The sequence below is a fragment of the Hydra viridissima genome, unplaced genomic scaffold, assembly GCF_058129835.1.
Source record: "Hydra viridissima isolate aposymbiotic clone 2 unplaced genomic scaffold, HvirCarnegie_v1 scaffold_4, whole genome shotgun sequence".
NCBI lineage: Eukaryota > Metazoa > Cnidaria > Hydrozoa > Anthoathecata > Hydridae > Hydra > Hydra viridissima.
The window spans coordinates 9,223,992-9,238,934 of record NW_028324303.1 but is presented as its reverse complement, the minus strand read 5'-3'; the positions used below and the strand labels follow the sequence as shown (position 1 = coordinate 9,238,934).

At 33.5% G+C, this 14,943-nt stretch overlaps 1 protein-coding gene and 1 pseudogene across 1 annotated transcript; both read right to left on the bottom strand.

Annotated features, from left to right (window-relative positions):
• Positions 1 to 1,107: 1,107 nt before the first annotated feature.
• On the bottom strand, positions 1,108 to 5,056 carry LOC149889754 (uncharacterized; annotated as a pseudogene).
• Positions 5,057 to 5,375: 319 nt separating this feature from the next.
• Positions 5,376 to 6,013, bottom strand: LOC149889753 (uncharacterized). The gene is made up of 2 exons (XM_090085174.1): positions 5,857 to 6,013; positions 5,376 to 5,731 (listed from the first exon to the last, which is right to left on the bottom strand). The coding sequence occupies exons 1-2, from the start codon at positions 6,011 to 6,013 to the stop codon at positions 5,376 to 5,378; spliced, it is 513 nt and encodes a 170-aa protein (XP_089941300.1).
• Positions 6,014 to 14,943: the final 8,930 nt, after the last annotated feature.

The following is a 14,943-nucleotide window of genomic DNA, read 5'->3' as shown; positions in this document are numbered from 1 at the left end:
TTTTGAAAACGATTGCATATCAACCAAATCAGCAGCCCATATTTCATCAATGTCATTCACAAACACTTTTCTTTTTTTAAAATGATGAATCACCGGTTTATGAAGCTCCTCTGCAAGTTGATCCGTCCATTTCAAATCGCTCACACCAAATCCTTTTGTTGCTGAAGGTGATCCATGCGATGAAACAAACTTGCATTTGGTTATCCCACAAGAGTTACAAGTTCCTTTAAGCATATGTCTGTTGTTTTTTGTGATTTCGTTTTTCAAGTGAATGGTTTCAGTCTCTCTTTTGCATTTAACGCAGTACATTTTAACATATATAAAAAAGTTTATATAAAAATGGAAGTGATGAAATTGTCGTGTAAAATTGGAAAAACCAAAAGAAACAACAGCAAGCTTTTACCAAGAAGCATTCGAGGAACCATCGTTGGAAAGTCTGGATACGGAAAAACAACGTTGCTGCTCAATTTACTGCTCAGACCTGGATGGCTCGATTATAACCGCTTGCAAGTGTTTGGAAAATCCCTTTTCCAACCCAAATACAAAATACTCAAAAGATCCTTCTGAAATAAACTTCCTAAAAAGGATATTGTTGATTTGTTAACGGATGATGTACAAGACGAAATGGAAAAATTGAATTTAATCCATGAAGATGTTATTAACGATCTTTCAAAAAAATATTCCGACAATTATGATATGGAATGTCAATTTTTCGAAACAGCAGACGATGTGCCTGAACCAGAAGATCTTGATTCATCTAAAAACAATTTAATGATCTTTGATGATTTGCAATTGACCAATCAAAACAAATGTGAAAAATACTATATCCGAGGAAGACATTCTAACGTCGACTGCTTTTATCTCGCTCAAAACTATTTCGAGATTCCAAGACATACCATCAGAGAAAATGCTAACTTTATTTGTCTCTTTAAACAAGACCAAAAAAGCGTTAATCACATTTATCAAGATCACGTTTCCTGCGATATGAAGATAGAAGAATTTAAAGCCTTTTGTAATCATTGCTGGAATGAACCTCACGGATTTGCCGTCATTGATCTCTCTTCTAAAAAGAACGAGGGAAAGTATCGAAGTGGGTTTGATGATTTTTTATTTTTCTAAAACAATTTAAAAAATTATTATTATTTAAAAAATGTCAGGTATAATCATCGATGTAGATGGAAAATCAAGTGTTATCACCACTGAATTTTTAGATAAAATCGTTTTTAACGAAGGAAAAAGTTATGAAATGGCTTTTCTCGGTCTTGAAACTTACAACAGCATTCCAAATGTAAGCAGTAAAAACAATTCTTTCAAATACAGCATGAACAATGGAGCTAATTGGGAAAACATTATCATTCCATCAGGAAGCTATGACATTAAAGACATCAATGAGTATTTGCAAAGGTCTATTTTAAACACAAAAACAGCTCAACGTGGAAGTTATATTATTGCAAATAAAATTAATTACTCTCCAAACAACCTTCAAATTGGAATCAATCTTAATACTTTAAAATCAACCATTAAACTTAGTTTGAATTATTTGATTGACTTTAACGTGGAGAATAGCATCTCTTCAGTTTTAGGGTTTACTAAAAGAAAATTAAACTCCAATTCCGAATACGAGTCGGATCATATCGTTAGAATTTCAAGCATTAACACCATCAGAATCTAAAACAACGTTATCGGATCATCCTATATTAATGGAACCCAATTAAATTGTATTTACTCCTTTTATCCAAATGTTAGTCCAGGTTTTAAAATCATCGAGAGACCAATGCATTTGATTTATCTTCCTGTTAAACTGTTTGAAATTTCAACAATGGTTACTCGCATCATTGATCAGAATGGAGATTTGGTTGATTTTCGTGGAGAGGATATTACAATACGATATCATATTCGAGAAGTGAAATAAATAATTTTTTAATACATAAAAAATGAGCAATTATCAAAACATCAAAATTAACATCTCGCAGAGCCAATCTGATAAAATTAAAAAAGCCATGCATGATAAAACCGATACTAGCATTAAGCTTTCTCATCAAGACTTGAACGGTAAACATGTTCTAGCTATCACTAATTTGCAATTGAACAAAATTAAAAAAGCGTATGAAGCTGGAAAAGGGGTCACTCTTAAATTGAGTAAAAGACAACTTGCACACAACTCTAAAGTTGAAGGAGGTTTCATCGGAGCTCTTTTACCGTTATTAGGAACTCTAGCCACAAAGGTAGTTCCTGCTCTTGCCACTGGTTTGCTTTCAGGTGTTGGAGCCTCTGCCGACTCTGCTATGGTTGACGAAATCGCTGGGCGAGGTCTTTTTTACATGAGCAAAAATGGAAAAGGAATGAAGATAAAAACTTTAGGTGGAGAAGGATTGTTTATCACCCCATGGACTAAAAATGTTCATGGTGATGGACTCTTCATTAAAACTGGAAAAGGTTATCAATCTGTTGGAGCTGGATTATTACTCGGACCTAACTCACCCTTTAATAGCATACCCTTTTTAGGTGCTATTCTATGAAAATCGCTTGTTAAAAAATTCGGATAAACTTTTTAAGAAATTAAAAAAATGATCGACTTTCAATGGATTGACGTAGAAGGAATTGTTTTACCTAATGAGGCTTTAACTAACTTTCAATTGATAAAGGCTGCTAAACAGTTAAAATTGAAAAACTTTCGAGGTGTTTTTGTGAGGGATGATTTATCAAAAAAGACAATGAAAAAAGAATGTGGAAATGTCAACACAGGAGATTCAAGCACTGGTGGGTTTCATTGGGTGTGCTGGTATAAAGACGCTGACAAAAAATACAGCTTCGACTCTTATGCTCAGCCTCCTCTTGTTGAGCTGGTCGACTACTTGAAAAGCCCGGTTTATTATAACAGTGAAAGAGTGCAATTTGGTAACACTTCTTATTGTGGCCATTTGTGTCTTTACGTCTTGAAAAAATTGAATGAAGGTCTTGACTTTCAAGAAGTTATCAATACCTTGTGGTGACTGCTTAATGACTAAACAAGTAAAACTCACCACCATGAACGTCTTCCGATCACGTCATCACGATGTCTACACCGAAGAGATCAACAAAGTCGCACTCAGCGCTAACGACGACAAAAGACACATCTTACAAGATGGAATACATACCCTAGCCATTGGACACTACAAACTAAAACCTTCTTTTACATTTATGGATTGTGATCAACTCTTTAGCATTATGGAATAGCTTACGACAAAAGAAACATTTTTCTACTACTTCATTGCAGCTTCTGGCAAGATATTAATACCTCAAAAAAGGTCGGCTTAAGTATAGGAAAGGTATCAATGCGCTGGAATCGGCATTTCCTAGTAGTCATGCTTCCCTAGTAAAGAATATTTAGTTGTCCGCTTCCAGTCTTTCATTCTCATTTTTTTGTGCAAGTTCCTGGCCTTGGGAGCCTAAATGATGTCTTTCTCACCTTTCCAGTTCAACAATACTGGAGTTTACATTTTTTTATCATCATCATCATCATCATCATCATCATCATCATCATCATCATCATCATCATCATCATCATCATCATCATCATCATCATCATCATCATCATCATCATCATCATCACCATCATCATTTTGATTTCTGTCTGGAGCAAATCTTGCTGCCATTTGCTCTTCCATGGAGTGGTACTCCCAAATTGGTACAAAGAAGTTTAAGAGATCGAAGTTCTCGTTGATGAAGACCAACTTCTCAGTGGTATTTGGAGACAACCTGCATCTCTTTTCGTGGACCACCTGTCCAGCTTCACTAAAGGCCCGCTCAATTGAGGCACTTGAGGCTGGCAGGCAATAATACTCTCGTGCAAGTCCTGCCAAGATGGGCATCTCTTTGCGATGTGTCCTCCACCAGTCAAGGACATTAACCTTCGAATCTATCACAGTTGTTTCTCTGAACTTTGCCCACTCAACGGAAATCGGAGGACCCTCAGCTGTGGCATTTGTCTGCCTGAATTGGCTGGACACAGTCTAAAAGAAAGGAAGGAAGTTAAACGTTTAGTAAACTTTGTATAACTTCACTTTCTTTAATCTAAAATTGTTTAAATTCAAATAATTTTTAAAAAGTTCGTTTAACTTTGAACCGCCCCCCCCTCTCCCCCGTATGGCATCGTATCCTCAAATTAAAATTTTTATGACTTTGTTTGTTCGATTGCATTAAGATTAGTAGATGTATATTTAACTAGTTTTAAAGAAATTTATTTTATATTATACTTAATAGCTATTACCTTTGCTGCTGCCTTCCAGAATTCAGTCTCACCATCATCTTCAAGAAACTCATCGGTGATCTCATCTGAGACATTGATTGTACCTTGCTGGTTTGACATCCAATCTGCTGTTGTAGGATGACTGGTTTTCAACTTGTCAAAAATCTCATCCCTGACACCATAAGCGTGGAGTTGTTGGCCTTTCAAGAAGGGGTGCAACAGGCAGCCTACAGCATAAGGCATGATGTCACATCCTCCTCTTGGGAATCGTTTCTCAAGTTCTACAATGAGCTCATCCATGAAAGGACCTACTCCAGTGACACTGTTCTTTCTTATTTCTTTGACCCTCAGAGAAGCACATCGATTGTAATTTTCTTATCACTCGACATTGACTCAGAGATGACTCGGCATGTGGTCAGGAGGGGCAGAATGGTTGCAACCAGCTCAAACTATTAATCCGTAGGAATGGGTGTGGTCCATTCCTTTTTGTCAGCCCGGAGAGCACACAGCACACTTTGAAGATGGTTGATGTCTAGGAGCATCATCTGGACAGAGTTCCATCTGGTTGCACAAGGAGCAGTGATCTTTCTGTAGGGTACTGAAACAAAAACTAAAATAAAATTTTGCAAAAAACTTCGCATGAAATCGTAAACTCTTAGAAAACTTTGTTTGAAATTAAAAAATATTTGTAAAAATTTGACATTAAGTTGTAAAACTTCGTATTCGTATCTACTTAAAAAGTTAAAAATATTACCATTCATCTCGAGGCACTTCTTTTTCAACACCCCTTCAGCAAGAGGAGAGTGATGGACTCGGGCGGAGATTGTCCTGCATGCATCAATAGCAGCCTTGATATCAGGCTGTTTGTTGACAGTCCTTTCCAGGGCCATGTTAAGCTTGTGGTCAATGCACGTGATTGAACCACTTTCAAGATCAGCAATAGTCTCTGACTTCCTCAGTGCAGCTTTTATATTTGAACCTTGATCACACACAACAACCCGCTTCTTGACCATTTTGAGTGACTCAAAACGATTAACCAAGTTGTCCAACTGAGTAGCAATGTTCTGACCAGTGTGCTTACCTGGGAATGGAACAACTCCAACAGTTACCTTTCGTAGAACAAACTCTTTAGTGATGTAATGAAGAGTCACCGCCATGAATGGGTCGTTGTTGTGTGAGGTCCAGATGTCAGTGCTGATTGCAACTCGGTCGCAATGAGGAAGCTCCTTGTTGGAACAAACATGCTCTTCATGGTCATCTGCAGATTCCTATAGAGGAGAGGTAACTTGAAGCGAGCCATGCAGGCACCACTTTTAACCTTAAACCTTGAGTCAAAGTGGGCAAGCAGTCTTTGGAACGGGATAGAGTCACATATGGAGAAAGGCTGGTTGTCAGTTGCAAGGTAAATCATGAGCTCCATGTCACCACGAAGTTGAGTGGTGCTCTGTGTTGGATAGCACAGATTCTTTCTGGCTTTTAGAACCCTTTTTCTTTTCCTGTGACCTAAAAAAAATTGTATACATTTGTTAACATTGAATTAACCCCGGATTTCGTTGTTTACATAAAAAAGTTGTATAACTTCGCTACATCGCATCGTAAGATCCATTATGTAACTAACTTACCAATGCCAACTGTTTCCAATTCATCTTCTACCACTTCAATTTTGTCCTCCTTGGCAGCTTCTGCCTCATTCTGTATCTTTTGATTCTGACACATTTCGATGTACTCATCCTTATGGTTGGATCGCAGGTGACAACTCAGGGTCGATGTTGACCCAGTATTCATTTTTAGGTCCTTCTTGCAGATATTGCACACACCATAGGCCTTACCTCCTCTGTATTCCTTCAGGAAGTACTGCCAAACCAGCGAGCGATGGATCTTTGGCATATTTGTTTAATGTTTTACAATGTTTAAATCTTGTGAAATAACATAAACGAAGTTATAAGGTTTTCAAATTCGTTAAATATAATGTAAACAAATTTATACGATTTTCATAACCGTAAAATTTTGATTTACAACATTTTGCGGCTCTCAACATCGTTTTAATTAAGTTTTAACAACTTTTAAAGGTTTTCAAAGTCAATTAAATTTAAAGTTACGGCTTGTTACGGCTTTCAACATCGTTTTAATTAAGTTTTAACTACTTTTAAAGGTTTTCAAAATCGATTTAAAGTTAAAGCTACAACTTTTTACGGCTTTCGTAACCGTTTAATTAACTTTTTTTCGAATTTTAACGGATTTCGAAATCGTTTAATGGACTTTTTTTCGAAGTTTAACGGATTTCAACTCTGTTTAATTTAAGAAACATCGCCTAACTGACGGCTTTCAAAGTCGAACAAAAAATATACGATTTCGAAAACCGTATCTCGATTGTTTTATCTCTGATTCCTAGTAGTATTAGCCGGTTTTTTTTTCTCGGGTAGGAACTATTCCAACTTAAATTTTTTTAGAAGATTTTTATTTGTAAAATTATTTTAAAAAACGTTAGGATTGCCACTATTGATAAATCATATATTTTTTTAATGTTTACTTCGCTTTCGATTTCTATTTCTGGAGCATGCACATAATAACGCTGTTGCGCTTTAAGTAAACGACCGTGCCGTCATTTTTGCTCCCGGTGAACTGTAGTTAGTAGTCACAGTAAAATAGCTTTTTGCATAGCTGTGTGTGTGTGTGTGTGTGTGTTTGTGTGTCTATATATATATATATATATATATATATATATATATATATATATATATATATATATATATATATATATATATATATATATATTTATGATTAGCAAAAGGCTTCTTTACTCGAGAGTGCTCAATAGCCTTCTGGCAAGAGCAATTACATAGAAGATACAGCGAAGGATGACAACTTTATTGGTACTTAAAGTTTCATATCGGCGTGCCGGCAATCATCAGCCAAAATACATAATGAAAAAATCGTTACAAAAAGAGAACATTAAAGAAAATTGAAAAAACCGTTAAAAATGTCGTTAAAAAAGAATTGTTCTTATTAATGGCTTCAAATTAGTCTTTACTGTCAAATGACGCAAGCATGTATTTATTCATATGCCTACACTTATTTACCAGCTCTTGCTTTTAATTTAATAAATTTGCGCCTCTATAGATGGCAATTTCAGTTTTTTCATTTAAACATAGAGCGCATCTTCTTGTGCTTGGTTGATAAGGTTGGCATTTCCTGATTATACTCCATTTAATAAAAGGTTTTCCGTTTTTTTCTTTTATGCGCCACACTTCCTTGGATAGTTCGGTGTCGTTTTTGTATTTTATAGTAATGAACGACTTAATGTGGTTTGCATAACGTAATTTAAAAGGTGGTTCACTTATGCCAATATATATTTTATCTAAATAGTTCGGAAGGTCTGAAGAAATAACAGCTTTGTAAAGTATGTTTTCTGTTAGGCAAAGTTGATTTAGGGGACAATGCAACCTGTTGATACAATTGCAGGATTTCTTATTTTGATCTTCAATATCTTCGATGATTTTTTGGTTATGCCAGTTTATTATAGATTTTAAATTCAGCATGCAGCTGTAGCTGACTTTCAAAGTGTTTCTCTTGAATATTTCGTTCAAAATATGCTTAGATGGAAAATGTTTGTCTACCAAATCAAGAAACGATTTGCCAACTTTTGTGATCACATTTTTGCTAAATGGTGGGTTGAACCATATAATGTTACGCTTTCGATTATACTTCTTTCTAGTATTATTAGGAGTATTGTTATATTTTAATTTATGACTATATCCTGCTTTATTTAATGCCTCCTCATAACACTTAATCGCTTTGCCGAATATTTTCTCACTGGATGAAAGTCTTGATAATCTGCGTTCCAATGAAATGGGTATTTGCTTAATAATATTCGGAGGATGGTTTGATTCCTTATGAATATAGTTTATTTGATTCCCTGGCTTGCTATAGGGTTGGTAAGTAGAATCGTTTAAGTTCAAAGTAATATCTAGGTAGTTAACGACTTTAAGATTGCATTTAATGGTAATGTTTAATCCATATTCTTTAAGCATTTTTGTGATTGTTTTCTTGACTTTTTCCAATTCTGGGCCACTTAGATTTTCAAAAACCGCCAAACCATCGTCTCTGTAAATACCTATAAAATTTTTATTATAAACGGATGATAGCTTATCTAACAGAAATAGCCCCACTAATTCGCAAACTTCAGCCCCGTCAAATGCCCCCATTGTTACATCAAATAAACCGCATCCTTTTTTCATCCATGTCTCATTTCTATGAAACAGAAGAGATTTTCTAGAGTGGTATACTATTCTTTTTTCTTCAGCTGTAATAGAAACGAATTTCTCAGCAAAGGACATCACTATTCTCAACAGTTCTTCACTGATTGTTGGATAAAAATCGTTAATATCAAAAATGACGAATTTCTGCAGCTTCTTATTCGGAATGCTATTAAACCAATCTATTACGTTCTGCGTGTTTTTCCATTGATTTAGATTCAACGTGCCCCTTATATTATTGTTTATTTTGTCTAAAATAGATTTGCTTATTTTTTCCAACTCGTTTTTTGCAGGATTTATTAACCGTACGCTAGGGTTATTTACAAAATTCTCTTTAAGATCTTTAAGTGTTATAAAAGCGCAAGTTTCACCATTTATATGCATCTTGTTTAATTCAGTTGTGCCTGCCATGATTTCCTAACCTTCAGCATTTATTCTGTTCCTAATATTATTGTTAACCTTTTTATAACTTGTTGTAATGGAGTTAGTTATCAGCTTTTTGTACTCATCTTTCTTTAATCTGTAAAAATCAGATGACTTGTCTGCATGTGTCATTGTAAGCGTCGAATTCCTCATGTTTTTTATGTCCCTTTTTATGCTTTGTTGGAATGTGCTGCGTACCTTTCTAAATTTAATAATTTTCACTACTTCAACTAATTCGTTTTCAAAAGCAACCATTTCTTTCACTTATGGTGGACATTTGAATGTTTTTAGACCATGCCATTCTTCTTCTTTTTGTTCTTTTTGATTTTTGCTTTTGTTCTTGTACCTTCGAACGCATTCTTTTTATGACTAATTCAATTTTCTCCATTAGCTTAATTTCATAACTTTTTTCTGATGGAATGGGAATACTTTCATTGAGTAGTCAAAGTTTACTTTCTCCATCGCGAGAATGAAAAATTTCGTAGAGTGCTCGACTTGTTTGGAGCAAATGTATATATATATTTATGATTAGTAAACGACTTCTTCACTCGAGAGTGCTCAATAGCCTTCTGGCAAGAGCAATTACATAGAAAGAAAGTAAACTTTGACTACTCAATGAAAGTATTCCCATTCCATCAGAAAAAAGTTATGAAATTAAGCTAATGGAGAAAATTGAATTAGTCATAAAAAGAATGCGTTCGAAGGTACAAGAACAAAAGCAAAAATCAAAAAGAACAAAAAGAAGAAGAATGGCATGGTCTAAAAACATTCAAATGTCCACCATAAGTGAAAGAAATGGTTGCTTTTGAAAACGAATTAGTTGAAGTAGTGAAAATTATTAAATTTAGAAAGGTACGCAGCACATTCCAACAAAGCATAAAAAGGGACATAAAAAACATGAGGAATTCGACGCTTACAATGACACATGCAGACAAGTCATCTGATTTTTACAGATTAAAGAAAGATGAGTACAAAAAGCTGATAACTAACTCCATTACAACAAGTTATAAAAAGGTTAACAATAATATTAGGAACAGAATAAATGCTGAAGGTTAGGAAATCATGGCAGGCACAACTGAATTAAACAAGATGCATATAAATGGTGAAACTTGCGCTTTTATAACACTTAAAGATCTTAAAGAGAATTTTGTAAATAACCCTAGCGTACGGTTAATAAATCCTGCAAAAAACGAGTTGGAAAAAATAAGCAAATCTATTTTAGACAAAATAAACAATAATATAAGGGGCACGTTGAATCTAAATCAATGGAAAAACACGCAGAACGTAATAGATTGGTTTAATAGCATTCCGAATAAGAAGCTGCAGAAATTCGTCATTTTTGATATTAACGATTTTTATCCAACAATCAGTGAAGAACTGTTGAGAATAGTGATGTCCTTTGCTGAGAAATTCGTTTCTATTACAGCTGAAGAAAAAAGAATAGTATACCACTCTAGAAAATCTCTTCTGTTTCATAGAAATGAGACATGGATGAAAAAAGGATGCGGTTTATTTGATGTAACAATGGGGGCATTTGACGGGGCTGAAGTTTGCGAATTAGTGGGGCTATTTCTGTTAGATAAGCTATCATCCGTTTATAATAAAAATTTTATAGGTATTTACAGAGACGATGGTTTGGCGGTTTTTGAAAATCTAAGTGGCCCAGAATTGGAAAAAGTCAAGAAAACAATCACAAAAATGCTTAAAGAATATGGATTAAACATTACCATTAAATGCAATCTTAAAGTCGTTAACTACCTAGATATTACTTTGAACTTAAACGATTCTACTTACCAACCCTATAGCAAGCCAGGGAATCAAATAAACTATATTCATAAGGAATCAAACCATCCTCCGAATATTATTAAGCAAATACCCATTTCATTGGAACGCAGATTATCAAGACTTTCATCCAGTGAGAAAATATTCGGCAAAGCGATTAAGTGTTATGAGGAGGCATTAAATAAAGCAGGATATAGTCATAAATTAAAATATAACAATACTCCTAATAATACTAGAAAGAAGTATAATCGAAAGCGTAACATTATATGGTTCAACCCACCATTTAGCAAAAATGTGATCACAAAAGTTGGCAAATCGTTTCTTGATTTGGTAGACAAACATTTTCCATCTAAGCATATTTTGAACGAAATATTCAAGAGAAACACTTTGAAAGTCAGCTACAGCTGCATGCTGAATTTAAAATCTATAATAAACTGGCATAACCAAAAAATCATCGAAGATATTGAAGATCAAAATAAGAAATCCTGCAATTGTATCAACAGGTTGCATTGTCCCCTAAATCAACTTTGCCTAACAGAAAACATACTTTACAAAGCTGTTATTTCTTCAGACCTTCCGAACTATTTAGATAAAATATATATTGGCATAAGTGAACCACCTTTTAAATTACGTTATGCAAACCACATTAAGTCGTTCATTACTATAAAATACAAAAACGACACCGAACTATCCAAGGAAGTGTGGCGCATAAAAGAAAAAAACGGAAAACCTTTTATTAAATGGAGTATAATCAGGAAATGCCAACCTTATCAACCAAGCACAAGAAGATGCGCTCTATGTTTAAATGAAAAAACTGAAATTGCCATCTATAGAGGCGCAAATTTATTAAATTAAAAGCAAGAGCTGGTAAATAAGTGAAGGCATATGAATAAATACATGCTTGCGTCATTTGACAGTAAAGACTAATTTGAAGCCATTAATAAGAACAATTCTTTTTTAACGACATTTTTAACGGTTTTTTCAATTTTCTTTAATGTTCTCTTTTTGTAACGATTTTTTCATTATGTATTTTGGCTGATGATTGCCGGCACGCCGCACAGTGGAAAATTGTAGAGCAACAGCATATCATAAATGTTTTTTACTAATGTCGCTACTGTCATTATATTTCAATTTTATTTAATAGTTTAATAGTCAATCATTACTATAATGCAGGAATTTCACATAATTTTATGTAAAAATAAAAGTTTTGAAGCTCTATTGTTTATTACTTTTGCGGATGTTCATTTCAAACCTGTTCGCTTCATCACTTTAAAAGTTAATTTTCTATAAAACTTTCTAGGAATAAGTATAAAGTATTATACATTTTTGAAAAGCTCATGTTATGGAGATTTTAAGAAAATTATAGATTTTTACTTATATGGTTCAGTTTAGGAGTAATTATTTGAACAATAAAATAAATGAAAAAAAATAATATTCTTCAAGTTCACTGAGACTTTTGGTAGTTACCCACGCTTCCCCACGCTTTACATTTAATGTAGTATTGTAGCCTAGGTGTTTATTAAAAACATGTATAAGAATGAGTTGCAGAAACGTGCGGTTTCCGAAATTATCGAGAAAAGAGTGATAAAAGTAAAAAAACAGAAAACCGCTTTTTATCGTGGTTTCAAATTTTGTTCATTTATAACAATAGCTTGGTATATGTTTTTTAATTTATTATCAATTTTTTATTGATACCATGGCATTCTTTTATTTTTGCACTCATTTTGTGGTGAATGTACACTGCCAATATATAAAGAGTTGAAACATTTATATCAGTATAAGAAACTCACAGTGGAAATTAAACCGACTCGTTTGACTATTGAATATTACTTAAGTTACTTTTGTGACTTGTTAAAATGACAACTTTTAAGTGTTTGAAATGTAAATTATTGCTTTCCTATATTGATGGAGGAATGACAGTTGAGGCACTGTCAACAATTTTAAAAGAAAATTATCAACTTTCTGAGGACAACTTGTGTTTCATCATTAGTGGTATTTAAAGGCACATTATTCCGTCTTTTAATAAACGATGGATACTGGCGTCACGGAAAAAGGAAGCTTTTTTATCTAAGAACAGTGATTGGTTGGATATTGTGTATCTTTACCTAACTCAGAAGAGGCAATTACCGACTCCACGCCATCTACTTCTTTTGAAAAACGCGGAAGGCCGTGCGTGTCTTATGGAGATTCGTCAGAATCCAGCAAAAAAAGAAAAAATTCCATGTTACTTAAGGAATATGGATTCGAGCATATCTTTAATACATATCTTCAGGCGTTGCATTCAATAGGAGAAGAAGCAGAAGCAAAGCTTGTGGAATCATTAAGGATTGCTGATAAAGACAAAAAAAAATTAACATCGAGTTTTATGGAAAACGCAAGCCAGAAAAATATGCTAACTGATGAAGAAGCACTCAGCGTGTTTATTGATTTAGATTTAACAAAAGCACAATGTTTGTATATGAGGAAGGTGACAAATGAACGAAACTGTTCCATATTCCCACCATATTGTAAAATTCAAGAAATTAAACAGACCTGCTATCCACCATCTTCTGCAATAGAAATTACGAACACACATGCGAAAATTCTGGAACTGCAAGATTTATTGGATCACACTGTAGCTAGAATTTTGACCATAGATTCTCTGTACAGTATTGAATTCAAGCATTTAGTTTCATATAGTAAATGGGGCTGTGATGGTTTCTCTGGCCAAAGCCAATACAAGCAGAAACTTCCAGAGGAATCTGAACTTATTTCTTATGCAAATTTGTTTACTAGTTCTTTGGTGCCTATCAAACTAATTGATAAAGTAACTGGCGCAGTTGTTTGGCAAAATCCGGCACCTTCATATGTTCGTTTTTGTCAACCTATATGCATTGAACTTTGCAAAGAGACTTCCAAGAAAACTAAAGCCATTGTAGATGAAGTAAAGAGCCAAATAAACTCTTTGCGTGAAATGTGCAAGAACTTGATGAAGATACTCTGCAGCTTTTGAAAGTCAACGAACTGATTTCAGGAACTGAAAGTCCCTATGTAGTTATGATATAGTACCTTTAAGGTGGTACCAGGGTAAAAAACGGCTATTTTTGATAAAATTTTGAAAAATACCAAAATTAATGTTTTGAATTCTTAAATCTACCTATTTCAATATGCGTTTTGCAAAAAGTCAAAAATCTTCTTAATTTTAATCAAATTTGGCCTTTTTTTAAAGAGCAGTTTGGTTCTTGCTTCATAACAACGACCTTAGAAACGCTTTTTATCTCGCTAAATCTCAATTTTTCAGAAAAAATAACTTTTGATAGAAAATAGATAATGGGCTGAAATTTTGCAGATTTAAAGATGAACGTATTACGAATGTTGTCTATGAAGCAAATTTTTGTTATTTTTTATTTAAAACTCATTTTTATCATGCTTTTGTCCCAAACTTCCCTTAATTTTATATCTTAAAGTTCGAATGTCAACCTGGTAAAATTAAAAATGTTTTAAAAAATTCTGTTTCATAGACAACATTCTAAATACATTAAAGAATTCATGTTCAAATTTTCAAGCAGTTTTGACTCTTTTTGAGTTAGTTATATTAGATGAAAGAATAAGCAGGTTTGGGGGTAAAATAACACTAATTATGCGCATAATTAATGACGTTATCACTAAAATTTTTTTATTTGGCAACTGTTTTATATATTTTTTTTGTTCATTAATAGAAAAGAGCTAAAGTCTATTAATAGTTTTCAATTTCTTGTTAAAAAGTTACCTTTACCCTGGTACCACCTTAATATACCTATACATTATTTCATAAAAACAACTATTTAAAAATTGTTATTAAGAAACTGTCTTAAATATTTCTATAATTAGTAGGTAAGCACTTTATGTATTTTTCGTAGTTTTTAATAATTTTAAGGCATTTTCATATATTTGTAAAGCATTGTGTTAAAGTGTAAATTAACTAACTGCCAATTTTGAAGTTTTTGATTTTTATTTATTTATTTTTAATATTGTATTACAAAAAATTCTTATAAAGAGTATTTCACAAGAAGCGTCATATACTACTTTACATTTGTGCAAAATTTCAAATCTCTATTTTTAGTAACAAAAAAGTTATCGATTTTTGGTCCGAAACACACCTTTATTTTCCACGGTGCGCCGGTATGAAACTTTAAGTACCAATAAAGTTGTCATCCTTCGCTGTATCTTCTCTCTCTCTCTCTCTCTCTCTCTCTCTCTCTCTCTCTCTATATATATATATATATATATATATAT

What these genes read in the sequence shown, in the direction of transcription:
- LOC149889753 (XM_090085174.1), bottom strand. Translation starts at nt 6,013, where the DNA reads ATGAATACTGGGTCAACATCGACCCTGAGTTGTCACCTGCGATCCAAC. An exon ending in AGATGAATTGGAAACAGTTG is followed by an intron (nt 5,732 to 5,856) that starts GCATTGGTAAGT and finishes AATTTTTTTTAG; the next exon opens with GTCACAGGAAAAGAAAAAGG.